The 19772-nt window shown below is 37.2% G+C and overlaps 2 protein-coding genes across 4 annotated transcripts in view; one reads left to right on the top strand and one right to left on the bottom strand.

Annotated features, from left to right (window-relative positions):
* The window catches only part of PLCB4 (phospholipase C beta 4), a 415371-nt gene that overhangs the window by 219981 nt on the left and 175618 nt on the right, over positions 1 to 19772 (bottom strand). The gene's annotated exons all lie outside the window — the stretch shown is intronic.
* Positions 16459 to 17328, top strand: LOC112633207 (60S ribosomal protein L7-like). 2 transcript variants are annotated; one of them, XM_025399659.1, is made up of 2 exons: positions 16478 to 16706; positions 16815 to 17328. In XM_025399659.1, the coding sequence occupies exons 1-2, from the start codon at positions 16494 to 16496 to the stop codon at positions 17238 to 17240; spliced, it is 639 nt and encodes a 212-aa protein (XP_025255444.1). In that variant the 5' UTR covers positions 16478 to 16493; the 3' UTR covers positions 17241 to 17328. The 2 variants fall into 2 exon arrangements, with proteins under 2 accessions (XP_025255443.1, XP_025255444.1); XM_025399658.1 differs by having other exon boundaries at positions 16459 to 17309.

The following is a 19772-nucleotide window of genomic DNA, read 5'->3' as shown; positions in this document are numbered from 1 at the left end:
TCCATCTGCCTTGAGCTCCCAAAGTGCTGGGATTGCAGACATGAGCCGCCACACCCAGCCTTGTCATCTTTTTCAAGTACACCTCAATTACTCACTGATGGTCCCTAATACTACAACACTGAACATATTTTGGTCCCAGTCATTCTCTTTTTAGAAACAATCTCCAAGAAAGAGTTTCTAAATGTGGTGCGAGGGCCTCCTCTATCAAAATCACAACGGGGCTTGGACTTGCTTAAATAGATTCTTGGAGTTGCCCCAAAGCTAATGAATTTGTTGTCTTGGGATAGCATCTGGGAAAATGCATTTTGACGAGCCTATCTACCCACATCCACACCTGTTTGGTAAACAGGTCGACAGGATGATGTCTCTTGACACTGGCTGCACATTAGAATCTCAGGGGAGGGAAGGGATTAAAAATCCTGCACCCAGAGCAATGACTTTGGAATCTCTGGAGACGGGTCCTAGGCATCAGTAGCTTTCAAAGCTCCCCAGGTGATTTCAATATTCAGCTCAGGTTAAGAAACAGTACCTCAAAGATTTCCAAATACTTCCACATGCCTATTCAAGAAAAGGACATTACATTTCCAGACAAAATGAAACTTTCAATATAGAAATTTAGTCACAAAAAAAAAAAATCAAGTGCATTAGAGCAACTGGCTTCAACAATTCCAACATGATCCAGTGAAACTATACATTTCTACTCCAACAACATACACAGTGATGAAAGTTCTGAATTTATGTCAGAAGGGTACCATTGAGAGAGGCCATCTGATTGCCCACGGAATTAGAAATTCTTGTTATTTCCATCTGATCACTTCTATTACAAAGTAAGGATTTTTATAAGAAAATAATTTATATGGATTTTCCAAACAGGTTACTAAATAATTAAAGTGCTCCTGCAAATAAGCAGATTGATTTAACAATAAGGCAGATTGTAGGACACACATTAGTTCCCAGGGCCTTTTAGGAAGTATAAAAGAGAAAATGAAGGAAAACAGAGTTCCTGCAAGGTAGAGTGTCAGAAATTTATCTTTTTGGACATCAAAGTCTGAAAAATTAATGGCATGGATTTCTGAATTGCTGCCAAAGATGTTCTACCTGGTGAGTTTCTTGAGGGAATCTGTATTCTAAATAGACTTAATACAGAATTATCTAGTAATTTTTCCTCAGTCAAAACATAGCCCAAAAGAGCTTAAGCTTTATGAAAAGATGCCTTTTTAAAGACTTCAAAAAACTTTCAGAGGCAGAAGTGAAAACAGATGTATGTAGTATAATGATTTAATATCAGTAACCTCAAGGTAATAACTAATTAAAAGTGAACTTGCTGATATTTGCCTTTTGGACATGATTTTAGCACCTTTATTGTTTTGTCTTTCCTTTTTTCATCCCACTGATAACCTCTCTGGTGCCAACACAGAATAAGATGGACACAAAAACTATCTTTCTCTTGAGCACAGGCAGCTCTCTCCAGCTCATCCTGAACTCAAGTTTCTAGCAGAAACATCTTAAATAAGAGCTTAGTGAGGGCAGGGGATAGCTCTTAGCTGAAGCTTGGCCACAACAAATTAGCTGCCAGATAAAAGGAGATATGTACCTGTGAAAGAAGCCATCTCAGCAGCCCTGATCTGTGTTGGTTCCTAATTCTCTCCTCCATCTAATTAGCATTTCTCAAAAGTCAGTGCCCTACAATCAGGGTATCTTGTTACCCCAAGACTCTAACACAATAGGCCTGGCGAAGGGCCTGAGAGTCTGCATTTCTAACAAGCTCCCAGGTGATGCTAAAACTGCTGGTCCGTGGGCCATACTTTCAACAGCAAGGGACTAGATTTTCTTCTTGGTAGAAAAGACAGTGATGGTGAAAGATCATGTCTCCTGTCCCAGACCTGCTAAGATATCATAGGGTAGTGGTCAATTTTAGATAGTGGTCAATTTTAGAGAACTCCAGCCCACAATTTCCTTCTTTGGCAAGTATTAGCTGACCCCTATCCACCAGGCTATCCATGGCACCCATATTTGTACTGGGATCTTGCCCCTGGCCAGTGCTGACTGGACCAAGGAGGGACATGTGCTCAAAGCTTAGTACATGAGCCAATCAGCTTCTTCCTCTCTTGAGAATTTGAGATTGAACTTTAGGGATGCTAGTTAAGAGCTGCCTGAACAAGGCATGTAAATATCTAGGACAGTGACCCAACCTCATGTATACAGAGAAATAGGGGCAGAGAAAAACAGCACTGGAAGAGCAGAGATAAGAGAGCCACTGAAAATCAATCACTGCCTGGATTCTTTAAAGCTTTCCAGTTCATATTTTTAGATCCTCCCCTGCTTACTCTGAGATTCCTGGACACAGCCTTGTGTTCTTTCAATACATTCCCCTTTTTCTCACTTAAAGTAGCTTGAGAGAGTGCCTGCAAATTCCAATGCAAAGAGGATGCAATTTCACTTTTCATCAGAGAACACATCTAGTCCAGAAGTTGTATAAAACATCCTGGCTTTGTCTCAGATGTCAGGATCTTAGAGGAATAAATAGTTCATGTCCATATCCAACAGTACCAGGCAGCTTCCTGGAGCTTCCTGTGAAAAACCATGTAACCTTCTGCAAGTTATTTACAAGAGGTCTTTGTTTCCTCATGGAATGCCAGACAGTGTCAACTCTTCAAACCCCTTTATTATTAAAACTCTGTTTACCTCAAGCTACTTCCTTCCTACTCCTTCAGTCTCATCATCCTTACATGCCAAGTGAAAAGAAATTCTGCCTCATCCTCCATGCTCCTCCTTTGGCAGGTGACTCCCTTCCCATCCCATGGGAGACAAGTGGCTGGTCTGCAGAAGGCATCCAGGAGATGGGAGCTATGCTCTTTATAAATTCCGCCCTCTTCTCTCTCTCACTCACTCACTCGCTCGCTCACCCACTCACCTGACTACCTCGTCTATTCTCTCATGTTGACCTATCATACTCTTTCTTATTATAGTCCTTGTGAATGTCTCTGATCTTCCACTTTTTTAAAAAAGTTAATGGTTCTCAGATGGCACTAGTTCTTGGGTCCCCATAGCCCAAAAGAATCATTCCTCCTCCAACTCAGCCTATCCCATTTATTCAACTGACAATAGAAGACACAATTCCAAATTCCCACTTTCCAGAATGATCCTGTCTTGTATGACATGTATTAGACTTGACTCAGGTGGAATTCACCTTGATAATACTGGTTTATGCCAAATGAGTCATTAAAGGTAAACAACACAGCAAAAAGGAATCTGCAACCTTCTGCCTCCTTGAGACAAGGACAGAATATAGATTCATCCTTGTCTGAAAATGCAAGGGTATAGCTCCATGTCATTTTGCATTAATGAAGTTTCTGTTTTTTCACTTATTGGAGAGTATCGAAGTACACAGCCAGTCTGTTCTCATTAACAATGTGTCCTTGGATATGTCTTCCATATCCACAGGGGAAGACTTCTATTCACCTAACATTAACAGCTTAGGAAGTCACTATTCATTATGACAAGGTAAGCGTTTCATTATCTTTTTACTTATGAAATCAATTACATACTCAAAATCAAGTAAAAGAAAAAGTATGTTCAGTGCTCACCACAAAGATATATTCATTCTCAATTTAAACTCTTAGAATATTTTTAATTGATTTCCTAAAATGATCTAATTCAGAGTCATTAAAACTAATGCTTATGAAGAACATTCAATGCCATGAAAAAGCACCCACAATATTCTATGAGAAAAACAATCACATGCACAGCATATTCCTAAGTTTTAAAAATGGTTATATGTATATGTCTAGATATTCTAGAAATAAATACAACAAAATATTATTAGTGTTTATATCTGGATGACAGGATTACTATAAGTATTTAATTTGTAATTTGAGTTTCCTAAAATCTTTTCAATGCACATGCACATATATGATTAGAGAAGAAGTAAACATTACCAAAAAGTATACATGGTCTACACTCAGCAAAGTTAAAACAAAAAGAGAGAGATTCATGCATCCCCTTTGCTTTGATTGTCCTGCTGGAAGCACACATCATTACATTAATGTGATCTGCTCACAGGCTTCTTATACTGTGTTAGAAAATAAAGCACACTGGAGGAAGACTGGTGGTTTCTTTAAAAGTGTCTTAGACTGAAAGGATGGGATAAAGAATCAATTTTAGGATTGCTTTGAAAGTGGTAACACTTGCTTCTTGTACTGATATACTTAGGGAGGAAGAGAAGAAAAATAATGGCTTTAATACTTTCATGCAACTTAGCCTCTTTCTCATTTGTAAACATATTGCTTCTTACCTTCTAAGGCAATGTGTTCTGTTTTAAGATAGTCCCAGTTGCTAGAACATATTTCAACATGTATTTTATTTCATTAAAGAATTTTTACTTGAAAAATACAGAAAATGAACATATCTAAGTAAATAAAATCATAATTCTATGATGATCTCTCTCTCTGAAAATTTATAAAACAAGAATATGATGTTCCCTCCTCTGCCCATCCAATAAGACTTCTGAGAGATAAGCACTAGTCCTAGTTATTATATGTGAATAAGCTCATGTATATACACAAAAATATCATGTAAATGTCTACATGAATGTCAGCATATACATGTATATATAGATCTATAATTACACAAATATATAAACATATATGCTTTTAAAAATTAACATGATGTCACTCTATACATTTTTTTGCAGTTTGCATTTTTCAAAACATACAGAATACATTTCTCAAAGGGAACCACTGAATCAAATGGCACACACATTCTAAAATTTAATACTGACAAATTATCCAACAACCCCCCCCTAAAAAACTATACAAGATATCCTTCAATTAGAAACTTTTTACAAAAAGAAAATAACTATTTTTATTAAAAAAATGAAAATCAAAACAGTCCAGTAGCCTGAAGTAGAAAGAGGAAATGCATTCAAAGTCTATGGTATTTTATTTATTTTTTCTTAAACTGGGTGGTGACTAAGGGTGTTTGTTGTCATAGTATTCCTTATGCCTTTCATAGACTTTACAAATAGCCCTTTGAAACTGCTCAATGCTTAGTACAAACATTTTCTAAAACATATAAAATATAACATAAAAACTCTTCCTTTCCTGGTCTACTTCTGGAATGGTATGTATACATAAATCATTTCTAATTTCCATTCTTCAAATGTACTTCCAAATCTCGAATTCAGGGACTGTTCAGTAAAAGTATAGTGTGAGTCACATTTGTGATTTTACATTTCCTAGTAGTAACATAAAGAACAATTTTAAATGGTAAAATTAATATTAATAAATTAAATATGTTATTTAACCAAATACATCCAAAATATTATCAATTCATGTAATCAATATAAAAATTATTGAAGCATTCTACATTCTTTTTTTCATACTAAGTCTTCAAAAGTTGGGTATATATTTTATACTTACAGCACATCTCAATTTGGACTAACTGCCTTTCAGTGGCTCAATAACCACACATGGTTGGGATGCTGGGTTGAAGAGCGTATCTTTAGACAATATGCTCAAACCTCTATTTCTTGATTTGTTTACTGAGAAATTATCATTTAACTCCATAGTATGCCATTTCCTCCTTCTCTCCATCTCTGCCAGTTTTATTTCAATATTTTGTTTTTTAATTGACTTTTTGAGCCTTGTATTTAAACCTCTCTTTCTTAATTCACCAAACTTGAGTTTCTCTTATCTCCTCTCTCGGTAAAATAACAGATTAGGGTCCCTGTATTTCTCTTCATTTCTCTTCCCCTTTCTACTTCCCAACCTTTCTCCAGTAATTATTACTTTTACATTGTCAAGGTGATATCATGTTCTGTACTATTTTTTACATGTTTTTAAAATTGAATAACATTTACAATATGAAAATTACATAATTGTTCTCTGCAGAAACAAGTGGTAAGTATAAATGCAGAGAGAAAGCCATGCAATATTATCACTAAAGTTGTGCTGCTCAAAAAACATTAACAAAGAAAAACTGAGAAGAAGAGGGCCTTCTTAAATAGCATAAACTACATCCACTCACTGAGACCATTCCATTTCATCATACTTCCTGTTACGGAAATGTCATTTGCTCTTAGGATTTCCGAGTTCCCCAAAAATCCTATTGTAATTTTGCCAACTTTTTGTTCTGTTTTAAAAGATTTGCCAAATAACTATTGTCTGAGATTTTTTTTTTTTTTTTTATTGCATTCCTTGGTCTAGTTTCTCCACCTGGTCTCGAAACCCATATTTCCTTCTTTTGTTTTATTGAGCTTACACTGCATTAATTCTTTTAGGAATGATCTGGGGTGATCAAATAATGTAGTTCTTACTTGTCTGAAAATGTGTTTATTTTTTACCTTCCTGGTAAATGTGCAGTATGTCTGAGAACAAAATTGCAGGTTCAGAATAATTTTACCTCCAAACCATGAAGTCATTCTCTTGCCCTCTAGAAATTATCTTTTTTTTTTTTTTTTTGAGATGAAGTCTAACTCTGTCACCCAGGCTAGAGTGCAGTGGAGGGATCTTGGCTCACTGCAACCTCCACCTCCCAGGTTCAAGCGATTCTCCTGCTTCGGCCTCCTGAGTAGCTGGGACTACAGGCACATGCCACCACGCCCAGCTAATTTTTGTATTTTTAGTAGAGACAGGGTTTCACCATGTTGGCCAGGATGGTCTTGAACTCCTGACCTCATGATGCACCCACCTTGGCCTCACAAAGTGCTGGGATTACAGGCATGAGCCACCATGCCTGGCCTAGAAATTATCTCTGTGGTCAACTTTCCACCCCACTCCCATTTCTGGACTCTTTTAACATCCTCTCCTTTTCCTTGGTATTCTGAAATATCATGAAAGTGTGTTTAGTTACTGATCCACTCATACTCTTTTTCTTATGACTTATCAAGTGATTATACATGCATATTACACAACATTTACATAAAAATGTGAATAATGTTATTTAATTTTCCAACTCAGATGGAAAACAAGCTGCTAACACTAGAGATACTTTAAAAGAAATGTTGCCCAGGGGAGATGTTGATACAATGCTAAATTTAAAAAAATTTGTGTGTGTGTATCTTTAATTATTTCCCCCACTTTTTCCCCCCTCTATTAGAAGGTGTAGGACCACATGGAATGATTCTCTAATGTCTCCACTTTCACTAATTTTTTTTTTTCCAACTCCTGGTTCTTTGTTCTGTTTTCTAGAAAAGTTCTGCATCTATTCTTTCAGCTAATATACTGTTTTTAAAAGTCAACAGTCAGAATTAATTTCCAAGAATCCCTTCTTGCTCTTGAACTCCTCCTTTTCCTTAGGAGTCGGCGAAAACTCCCTGATAAAATTTAGAATTATTTTAAAGTTCCGTCTCTTCTCTGATTTCTGTGTCTTCTCAATCAGTTGGTAAATTTGTTCATGTTAAAATTTATCTTTTAGCTATCTACTTTTCCCAATACTGTTGATTCTGGTTTGTTCAGTCCTGTTAGCGAAAGATCTGGAAGTCAAAAGGAAGGAATCTTGGTCCAAATATGTGTCTATATGGCTTCTTCATTTCTGCCCATCGAAATGAGGATCTTTCTATTTCTGGCCAAGTCAGGAATAGTTTTTGATAAGCCTGTCATCTTGGAAGTCCAAAGAACCATGAAACATTTGGACTAAAATTTGGCTTTCTTACTGCAGTTTTCAAAATTATAGCAGATGAGGGTCTATTGTACATTATTTCAGGGTCAAGATTTATCTGGACAATAAAGGGTTATGGTTCTACATAATTATATGGCTACATTGAAACAGATTCTAGAAATAACTTAGTATTATAATTAGTTGAAGAAAATTTCACTCACATTTAAAACTTAACCAATAAATGAATGTATTTATTTTCATACTATTCCCCCTTGTGCCATTTTAGGACATTCTACTAAAGCAAAAAGACACAATTAAAATCATGCAGTTACCTCCATCCTTTCTTATTATGGTAGTCTACACCAAAGAAAGAGCAAGTTACATGCCCTGTTTCCAGAGAGAGAATAAACACTACCTCTAGGGGTAAAGGAAGTATCCCAAGATATTCAAGTTAAGAACTAAAATGATCTCTGTGTGCCTATTTAATTGCTCTTCTCTCATACCTGCGTCAGATCTACATTTTAAGAAAGTTACTCAGTAACTGTTTCTTCTTAAGATTCTCTGAGTTCATAAAATCTTGGTCTTAGATGGAATCATCCTCCATGAGAACAATCACTTGCCCACAAAGCTCAATGTGCAAGTTGCCTTCCATTTATGTCAACTTCACTCTTCCCTCAAGCATTGCTACTCAGCATACTAGAGTCACATGTAAACAAAGTCCTCCAAAACTAAAATCCTCAGGAAAATAGGAAAATGTATTTCTGAAGAAAACCATTCTCAAGTCATTATATATGCACATTATACAACATTTACATAAAAATGTGAATAATGTTATTTAATTTTCCAACTCAGATGGAAAACAAGCTGCTAACACTGGGGATACTTAAAAAGCTATGTTCCCCAGGGGAGAAGACGATATGATGTTAAATATCTGTAATGAAATATAACAGCCACCAAACAAGAACAGATGCCTTAGCAGATGGTGTGCAACTTGCCCACCCAACATCCTTTCTTCTGATTTTACAGGGTGATGAAAATGAATCCAACTAAAAATACTTGCTTCCTGAGTCTTCCTTACAATTAAGAGTAGCCTTGTAACCTTGTTTAGCTGACAAGAGGAATGTTGAGATTTGCAGGGGTAAGCTTCTACTTCTCTAAGAGAGACAATTCTCCCTGCTTTCCTATTATCTTTCTGCTGGGAGTGTGCACGTGACACTGGGGGTACAGGATGTATCTTGCAACCATGAGGCAATGAGCATCAGGGTGAAGGCTTATCAGCTAAGGATGCTGGAGAATAAATATGGACAGAGTCTGGATCCCTGAGGGAATCACTTAGCTCTTGAACCAGCTCTGGACTGCCTACCTCTGATCTTGTTACAAGGGACAACAAAGAAGTTATGTGTTCAAATGCTTTGTTGTTCACAGAACTCATTCCTGATTAATGCACTAGCAATATCTGAACCTTAGTTGCCCCTCAAGACATCTGTATACAAGAACTTTAATGCTTGACTGTAATAGAGATGATTTTCTCCTTTATAAAACTTCCTTTAAATCTTAGGTACACATCTTGATGCCTTACTAAACACTCTTGAAGTCTGAAATATTTCAGAATTCGGAAAGGTAAAATGGTGTATATATATATACAATACGTTATGCAATAGTCCCAGCAGATCTGAGCATCACCGTTTAGTCTAGGCGGTTGACAAACTATGGTCAACGGGTCAAGTCCAGACTTCCACCTATTTTTGCATATAAAGACTTATTTGCCCTCAGTCACAAATTCATTTATGTATTGTCTATATCTGCTTTCATGCTACGAATGCAGAGTTGAGTAGCTGCAACAGAGATGGTATGGACCACAAGGCCTAAAATAATCACTACCTGGCCATTTATAGAAAACGTTTGCGGATCCTTATCAAATACATAGGTATTTATGGAGTGAAATCTATGGCTATTCACTCTAAGTGGGACAAATAAAGATTATATATTACTGTCTGTTGGTTTGGGTATGATTTTGCCACTAAATTTATGCTAAACTTACAAAAAAAACTAAGTTCAAACTTACAAAAAAAAAAAACTAAGTTCAAAGTTTTACTGCTTCCAGAAATAAAGAAAAAAAAGACTGAAGACCTGTAGTAGAGAGGAGAGACAAGCTCATTAGGTTGGTTTAATCCACCACAGAATGTTCAACTCACTGGCTAGTTCTTTAATGTCTAAAAGCCCAGCATGCCTAAAAAATCCTATTGGCTGAGGGCCTCAAGGAATAAAGAGGCAGCATACTGCAGTGAAAAGAACAGAAGCTAAGAAGAAGAATGACTTCTAATCCTACCATTCTTATGACTTCGGGTATATACTGCTTTTCTCTGAGTGTTTTCAAATCTGTCAGATGAAACAAAAGTATTACGAACTCTGCCTAGGGCCATAGAGGATGATGAAATTATTGGTGACAGCACCATTAACAGGGCAAGGTACAACATATCCATGTCTTAAGTATAGTATTGGGCAAATTAGATATACTTCACTATATAAGCAGGCATAAATATATATTTTACTAGATATGTGTATTTATTATTATTATTTGGCTTATCTCTTTTACTGACTAGAGTGATTGCAGAAGAATTAAAATTTACCTGACCTTCCAAAATTTGAGGTGGTTCTTCTTGACATTTCTTAATTCGAATACTAGAAAGTTGATAGTATATTTTTACTACTTTGCTGTTCTACACATAATTTGAGTCATATGGATATTTCTCAAGGAGCTTCTCTGAAAAGCCATTGGACTATTTGCAATAAACATCTCCACATTTCATGGGAACTTTACCAGATTCATTTTTATTGCAATATAAATATTAGAGAATAATTATGTGAATGTGATAAGACAATTATTTTTATTTTTATTTTTTGAGACAGAGTTTTGCTCTGTTGCCCAGACTGGAGTGCAGTGGCACAATCTCAGCTCACTGCAACCTCCGACTCCCAGATTCAAGAGATTCTTGTGCCTCAGCCTCCCAGGAAGCTAGGATTACAGGCATGCAACACCAAGCCTGGCTAATTTTTATATTTTTAGTAGAGACAGAGTGTTACTATGTTGCCCAGGCTGGTCTCAAACTCCTAGGGGACCCAAGTGGTCCACCTGCCTCAGCCTCCCAAAGTGCTGGGGTTACAGGCGTGAGCCACCACACCCGGCCAAGACAATAATATTTTTAATCCTACATCACACATTTACATTTCAAAAATTGCATTTTCTAGTCTGAGACATTTTTATCATAGGATCTATACAGTTAAAACAGGAACTTCATTTTCAAATGTAAGTTCAAGAATTGATTTTGTTGGCTAACTCCCATATTTTTCCAAGAGCTCAGTCTTCAAATAAAAAGTTATTTTTTAATATATTAATTTTAATATATTATATTAAAAAATAATCAGGTTATTTTATTTACTACACAGCCTAAATTTTAGATTAGTCTTCTTATTAGATTTGACAGCAGTTACTTATCATGGAAATGTATACTGCACAGAAGCTTCTCTACCAAGAAACAGGTGAGATTTCAAAAGGCTGTCAGGCAGCCCCTTTGTTCTTGGGCCCAAGGGACATGAACATCATCTATTAGAGCTGGGCAGACCAAACAAACTTTTGCTCGAACATGGCATTGTTTGCACTGATGGCAGCCTCTCAGTTGAAGATTCCTAACAGAGGAAAACTTATTTTTTCAAATGTGTCCTGCTAAAATTCCCTTCTCTGAAGAGAAACTCAGCAGATCTAGTTGGCAACAGAGGCATGTAAATTTGCAAGCCTATCTACTGAGGTTCTCAGTCTCCAGGAAACCTGGGAAGTGAACATGGGCAGCTTCCAGTGCACCCAAATATGGTCATTAAATCACATCTAAGTTTGGGCTCACAGATTCAGAGCTGCTTTCTATGAACAGACTTTATGCATACCTCATTTGAGCTAATCATCAACAAAGAGGCAAAACATAATAAGCAAAATGACTGCAGAATTATGAGCACCTGAAGGAAACAAAGACTGGAAATGTGCAAGATGCCATCTGGAAATCGAAAAACAGATGGGAACAGGGCAACAGGGAAGGGAAACCCATTTTCACTGGAGCAAGAGTGGGGATGAGGAGCTGGAAGAAACTGGCAGTTGTTGATGGCCTTCCAGATTGGATCTGAGTAGATATCAGCACAGAGCAGGAGCCCTACCTTGTTTGCTATCTGGAGAATGAGGAAGGTGAAGAATGAGGAAACTGATGACAGGGAAGGAGAGGAAGGAGTTAGCCAGTGAGTGAATGCACAAAGACCAAGAATGTGCAACTCCAGCAAGTATAGCCGATTCTAGTCGGGTCCCTGCTCTGCTGGAAATGCGCACAGGCCAGAGGGAAGAAAAGCCAAGTGGAGATATCACAGTTGGTTACTGACCTGAGAGCTTCTACCATAATATTGCTTAGGCTACAATGTGTCTAATTGGAGATGATGGATCAGGATTAGTCTAGGCCAGTGGTTCTCAAACTTGCAGCTGCATTTATCAGGGCTTTCCAGAGAAAAAGAACTAAAGGACATGCAGAGAGACACAGACAGATGTATTACAAGTGACTGATTGCTTTGCATGATCACGGAGGCTGAGAAGTGCCACAGTCTTCTGTCTATATGTGGAGGCCCACGAAAGCCAGTGGTGTCACTCCTGTTCAAACCAGAAGGCCTAAAACCTAGGGAAGCCAAGGTTGTGTAGGTACCAATCTAAGTGCAAAGGCCTGAGAACCAGGAGCTTCAGGATCCAAAGACAGGAGGAAATGGATGTCCCAGCTCAAGCAGAGAGCAAATTCACACCCTTCCTCTGCTTTTCTGTTCTATTCAGCCCTTCACCAGATTGGATGATGAAGCCCAGCTCCATTGGTGAGGGGAATCTTCTTTGCTAATTTCTTCCTGAAACATCCTCGTTGACATATGCAGAAATTATATTTTACTAGCTATCTGATATCCCTTAGCCCAGTCAAGTTGACATATACAATTCACCATGACAGCTGTACCTTAGAATAACCTAGAAAGCTTCAATTAAAAAAAAAAATGAATGCCTGTACCCCACTACAGAAAGTCTGATTCCAAGGTTCTGGGATAGGGTACAGGCAACAGTATTTTCTAAAGTTCCCACATTAAATCTAAATTAGAGCCAAGATTGAGAACAGCTTAGATTAGAATTTCTCAAACTTTAATATGCATTAAAATAAAATGTAAACTTTGATTTCGTAGCTCTAGCGTAGGACCCAAGATTTAGCAGTTCTAACAAGCTTGCAGATGATGCTGACATTGCTGGTCCTTGGACCACACTTCGAGTAGTGAGGACCTATATTTGCAGTGTCTCATATGATAGCTACTAGCCACATGTGGCTATTGAACATGTGAAATGTGATGGACCCAGTTTTCAATTTATTTTAATTTTTATTAATTTGCATTTACATTTAAAATCTGCTACTGATTTGATTACTGGTTAATTATTACATGGAGCAACTTAGGTATGTGAACACTTTTAATTGTGACTTTTATGAGACCTAAATACAGATCAAGAATATCTGATGAACATTTAGTATCTGAATTGAGATGTGCTACAGGCATAAAATACAGACTTAATTTCAAAGACTTTGAACAAACAGATTATAAAATATCTCGCTGACATGTTTCATATATTAGATACATGCGGAAATGATAATAGTATGAATATACTGGTTAATAAACTATATTATTAAAATTAACCTGTTTTCGTTTTGCTTTCTCAAAAAATACGGCCACTAGAAAATGTTACATTATATATGTGGCTAGCATTATATATTTTTTAAACAACATTGGTCAAGACCAAAGGGAATTGAGGCCTTTATTATTGCCAGTTATTTATTATTGCCGGTAATCCATCTAATGGGTGAGAACTAAGGGGAAGGCTGCAAGTGACCTTCTCAGCAAGAAGTCATATTAGTAAAAAAGGAGAGCCATGTAAGAACAAAGTCCTTTGCCTCTGCCTCTTTCCATCCTGAATTTAAATGCAGCTGGGGGAAGAGATAATGTATGGAGCTTCGGCAGCAATTTTGCCACCATGAGGAGACAAGCATCCAGGTCTTTGATGCTGCTACTGAGTTGCCAATAAAATAGAACCCTTCACCTCCGAATTTCTTATTAGATAAAAAATAATTGTTCTTATGGTTAAAATAAGTGCTTTTTAAATGTTACCCTACATATGAATTACCTGGAGATTTTGTTCAAATGCAGATTCCATTTCACAAAATCAAGGATGGGGACTGAAATCCTGAATTTCTAACAAGCTCCCCGGTGATGTCTATGCAGCCGATATAAGGGCCACACTTTCATTAGCAAGGGCTCAAACAAAATGACTTAGGTATTCTAGTTCTTGCTGCTGAAAGTATTCCTAATAAAACCAGGTGGCAAAGCCAACCTTTGCCCATTAACAACGGCTCAATTTGCACACCATGGCTGGATGCATAATCATGACCGAGAAACTGGGGATCCAGGACCTAGAAATTTGTTCCTTACCCAACAGATAATAGCAAGAGGGCAGAAAGCAAGGGTTCTGTGGCTATATCAGTTTGGAAGACACTGGGGTAAAAAAAAACCACACACATTTCTCTATTGGACATGCATAGTCACTACTATGCTAGCACACTCTTTAATTCTGAAAGTATTGTTGATTACAAAATGCTTCACAGAGAATATTACTGGAGTAATGTGACATGGAACACATTTTAGAAAATGCTGCATTATTCAGTTCATAAGTTAACAGAACACATGATGGCCTACAAATCATGATGCCAGAGAAGATGTAGCTTGTGAGGTACTAAATGTGTAAGAAGCATGGAGTTTGAGGTGAAGTAATCGAGATTCAAATTACTCACTGTGTTGCACACATCACTTACCAGATATATGATGATGGGCATGCCACTTCCATTCTGTGAGTTGAATCCCTCACCTGCAAGATGGGCAAATAATGCCTGCCTACATTACAGAACTACGGTAAGAATACGTGCTCACACATCTCAAAAGGACACTTCCTGGATGTGTAACAGACAAATAATTTTTATATAATTAGAACTATACAAATGCATCAAGGGAGTAAAATATATAACTCTTGTGCAGTCTTAAGGTAATACTTGGGGGAAATACTGGCTTTCTAAACATCTTAGGGGAATTCCTTCACTGTCCTTTGTTCTCAAGAGTGCTTCATAGAAAAGCTGCATGTGTTTAGAAGTGCTTTAATGCCGTAAAGCTTATAGAGTTTAAGGAAGATTTGTGGGTACCACCTGACTGGTGCAGGCTGACTACCCAATAGGTCTCTCTGCACAGGGCATCCATCACAGAGTGTGGCCATCACTTTCAGGAAGGTAGGATGCCCAGAGCTTGCAAGGCTTCAAGGAACTTATTCATGGTAAGCCAACATGAGGTTGAAGGATTTTTTTGTGCCAAAATACTGATTTATAGTGAGACAGATTAGGATAACTTTTAAGTGGATCATAACTTTAACAAGTTAAATTATTTGCTGCTTAGAGGCAATGGTGCATATGAAGACACTATTCTCTTATGAGTAGTGCTGATAATAATCTGTCAATTTCTGCCTTTTTTCTTTTTCTCTATTTCTATAGCTGACCTCTCTCCCTTATAACTGATGAGTTCCTCGGATACAGAATCATTCATTTGCTCAAAAAATATTTATCTGGTTCTTTCAGTGTTGCTATATATTGAGGAGAACATAAATATAATATAGACAGGGTCTTGTCTTTTCCATAGGTGAAATTATGAAGGAGAGATAAAGCATGCATGTGAATAATAGCAAGTTGAGATAGTGTTTCCCTAACACCTTATGAAAGACACATAGATCATTTCTGGTTTAGGGATGTGGTAGGCAGAATGATAGCTCCCTAAAGACAGCCATTTCCTAATGCCCAGAACCTGTGACTATGTTAGGTTATATCGCAAAGGAGAATTAAGATGAAAAATGGCATTAAGGAGCCAGGCATGGTGGCTCATGCCTGTAATCTCAACACTTTGGAAGACTGACACTTGAAGCCAGGAGTTCGAGACCAGCCTGGGCAACATAGCAAGGCCCTGTCTCTACAGAAAATTAAAAAATAAAATAAAATTAGTTGGGCATGGTGGCACACACCTAAAGTCCCAGCTACTTGGGAGGCTGAGGTGGGAGGATCCCTTGAGCCCAGGAGTTAGAGGCTGCAGTAAGCTGTGATTGTGACATTACACACCAGCCTAGGTGACAGAGAGATATCTTGTCCAAAAAAAAAAAAAAAAAAAAACTGGCATTAAAATGCGAATCAACTGACCTTAAAATAAAGAGATTATCCCAGATTTTCCAGGTGGACCCAATGAAATCACAAAGGTACCAAGGTCCTTAAATGGGGGAAAAGGAAGAGTAAGAGTAAGAAACAGAGAGGTGACATTGTAAGAAAGACTTAACCGTTTTGAAGATCGAAGGGAGCTATACGCCAAGGAAAGCAAGCAACCGCTAGAAGCTGGAAAAGGAAGGAAAAGGGTCCCGTTCAGGAGCCCCCCGAAAGGAAAGCAGCTCTGCCAGCCCCTTGATTTTAGCCCTTGATTTTCGCCCAGCGATTTTGGACTTCCGGCTTCCAGAATTATAAGAAAATAAACCTGTGTTGTTTTAAGTCACTAAATTTGTGATGATTTTCTACAGCAACAATAGGAAATTAATGCAGAAGATGAGAGAAAACCTCACAAAGGAACCAGCCTTGAAGTTGAGCCTTAGGGAATTTGAAGACATATTTCTGACACTCAATAAATTAGAAATAAATATCTAGTTCTCAGTGTGTTAAAAGAGTCAGTAGGGAGTGCGCATGCGCCAACTTCCTCTTTTTCCGGCTGGAACCATGGAGGGTGCGGAAGAGAAGAAGAAGAAGGTTCCTGCTGTGCCAGAAACCCTTACGAAAAAGCGAAGGAATTTCGCAGAGCTGAAGATAAAGCGCCTGAGAAAGAAGTTTGCCCAAAAGATGCTTCGAAAGGCAAGGAGGAAGCTTATCTATGAAAAAGCGAAGCACTATCACAAGGAATATAGGCAGATGTACAGAACTGAAATTCGAATGGCGAGGATGGCAAGAAAAGCTGGCAACTTCTATGTACCTGCTGAACCCAAACTGGCGTTTGTCATCAGGATCAGAGGTATCAATGGCGTGAGCCCAAAGGTCCGAAAGGTATTGCAGCTTTTGCGCCTTCGTCAAATCTTCAATGGAACCTTTGTGAAGCTCAACAAGGCTTCGATTAACATGCTGAGGATTGTAGAGCCATATATTGCATGGGGGTACCCCAATCTGAAGTCAGTAAATGAGCTAATCTACAAGCGTGGTTATGGCAAAATCAATAAGAAGCGAATTGCTTTGACAGATAATGCTTTGATTGCTCGATCTCTTGGTAAATATGGCATCATCTGCATGGAGGATCTGATTCATGAGATCTATACTGTTGGAAAACGCTTCAAAGAGGCAAATAACTTCCTGTGGCCTTTCAAGTTATCTTCTCCACGAGGTGGAATGAAGAAAAAGACCACCCATTTTGTAGAAGGTGGAGATGCTGGCAACAGGGAGGACCAGATCAACAGGCTTATTAGAAGAATGAACTAAGGTGTCTACCATGATTATTTTTCGAGTCTCGTCAGTTTAATAAACAGTACCTGCTCTCAAAATGAAAAAAAAAAAAAAAAAAAAAAAAGAGTCAGTAGGTCGGATTTAAATTTTCCACTCAATGAAACAGAAAACAAAAATAAATAATGCAAACTCTTTATGTAATTTTTACTAAGTTAATCTCACACAAAAGGCTGCTGGCCCTTTTTATTTCTAACATGTTTAAGAGAGGCCAAAATTAATTATCAAGAACTTCAAGTGATTATCACATTTATTCCTAATCTTACAAACTATCCCTTTATCCCATATTAAGAAACTCTTCGAGTTAACCTGGTGAATAAAAGATTTCCAATTTTGGTATTAGTTTGAACCAAATCAAAAAACCTCAAAGTCAGAGGATTTAGATGGCCTGAGGATAGAAAACAGCAAAGATAAACCACATAAAAAAAATGCTGGCATTCAAGTGAACATCGTTGCATGTGAGTTTTAATCACAGTACATGGATAAACACACATACACATGCTTTTGATGTTGTGTGTATATACGCATACATACACACAGATATAGTAATGGGTAAAAATAGAGATATATAATATATATGTAATATAAACATTCATCTTATTCTCATGATAGCTAACCGATCACAATACATTAGAAACACTGTCCACAATACTACAGTTCTCAGTGTGACAAGGACACATGCATTGATTCTGCTTAACTCTATTAATAAATATTATGCTGCTATAAGTCGGGGCTTTGTAAAATGAAGAAATGTATCACAGGCTATTTAAATTTGAAAAAACTGTTTTTTAAGAAATAAAAAATATTTTTGTATAATTTCTATTGAGAGGAAATGGAGTCTGCATTAACAAATGCTTCCCATTTTATCTCCACCTACAGAAATCAGACCAGAGTGCAATGCCGAAGAGTGGAAATCAGATCACCAGGTGCCTAGAGCACTTGCCTCCTCAGGACCTCCAGGAAGTCTATGTTTACATAATTGCTCTATTCTGTTCTTTGTTTCAGAACCCAAGATACCTCAATCCCCTTTGGAAGTGGGAACAAACTCAACAAATAAATATCAAAGATAATTATTCATAGACTACACTATATGGAAGCAACTTATCAATTTAGTACCATCAGGGAAATGACTCAACTCAACTAAACAACTAAACTTAACAAAACAACTATACAGGAAAGTTATTAACAGAAATGTGTCCAAGTGAGTTTTTATTTTCCATCTGCACTTGAAGAGGGTTGTATTTTTATTCAAAAAGGGTTTACGTAATGTCTACAATATCTTACAGGCTATGTTATACATGCAAGTGTTCAGAAATGTCTTGCCTACCTATAACTTCATAAACTCTTTAAAATATTTAATCAAACTTACGTGATGACAACTGGGAAAAACAGCGGCTAGAGCTATTTCTAAAAAAGCTTTTCAGGTCCTCAACCTGGGGTCTACAGAATTCAGGTAATTCATGAACTAAAATGGAAACAAAGTTACAATTTCATTTGTACCTACCTCTCATTAAAATGTAGAGTTTTCTTCAATTATGGGCATTGGCAACAAACTACAGTAGTACTAACAAGATCAGTGATTCTGCCACCAATAAAAAACACAGATATCTTAATATCACATTATGATGTTGAAGTATCTTAATATGCTGGGTACTGTCATCACTACTTTGAAATAATAGTAACTAAGAGGCCTAATGCTATATATTATTTTATGTATTAATATAAAGATGCACACAGTTACTATACTGCAATTCATAACACTTTGAACTATTGTGCAATATAATTGATTTCTTTGGTAATCCTATATGTTTTGTTCTAGGTATTAATAAACATTATTCTGAGAAGGCTTCTCCAGATGCCAAATGGGTCAATGGTATGAAAATATTAAGACTCCCCTAAGTTACTAAAACAAGGCAATGTACCCAGTTGATTTCAAATTCAGTCATATTGAATAACTGGGACCATATGTGACAAGAGAGACAAATTATAAGTATGTTTCCCTTTTTAACTCCTTTATTCACTCATCACGCAGCAGATAGCAGAGTGAGCCATACCTCCAAAACACCAAGGCAGATGATGTTAGGATAAACAAAGTTGAAAAAAGCAGCGCTGTCCTCAAGATGCCAAAGCCTTCCAGGAAAAAAAAAAAGAACTATATGACAATTGTACTTAGACAACATTACCACAGGAGTATTAAGTGTTGGATTAAAGAAGTAATATTTGGAATCAAACTTGGAAAGTTTTTAGCTAGAGGTAACTTGAACTGTGTTTTTCATCAGAAAACAAATCTGGTATAGCTGTATTTGTACACCTGCTGGAGGGAGAGTGAGACCATTCACAGGCTGACTATAATAATTCCCAGAGCTATTAGGCTGGTCCAACAGTAACTGCGGTTTTTGCCATTGAAGGTACGTATAGTGGTAAGGGAGAAACTGAATGGTGATTCAGAGCATAGAGATTATGTGGTTTATGCACAGGGCTTCATCAGAAAAATAGAAGGAATTGTCAATT

This window comes from Theropithecus gelada, chromosome 10 (genome assembly GCF_003255815.1).
Source record: "Theropithecus gelada isolate Dixy chromosome 10, Tgel_1.0, whole genome shotgun sequence".
Classification (NCBI taxonomy): domain Eukaryota; kingdom Metazoa; phylum Chordata; class Mammalia; order Primates; family Cercopithecidae; genus Theropithecus; species Theropithecus gelada.
Note: the sequence above shows the minus strand (reverse complement) of the source record. Positions and strands in the feature narration are given on the sequence as shown.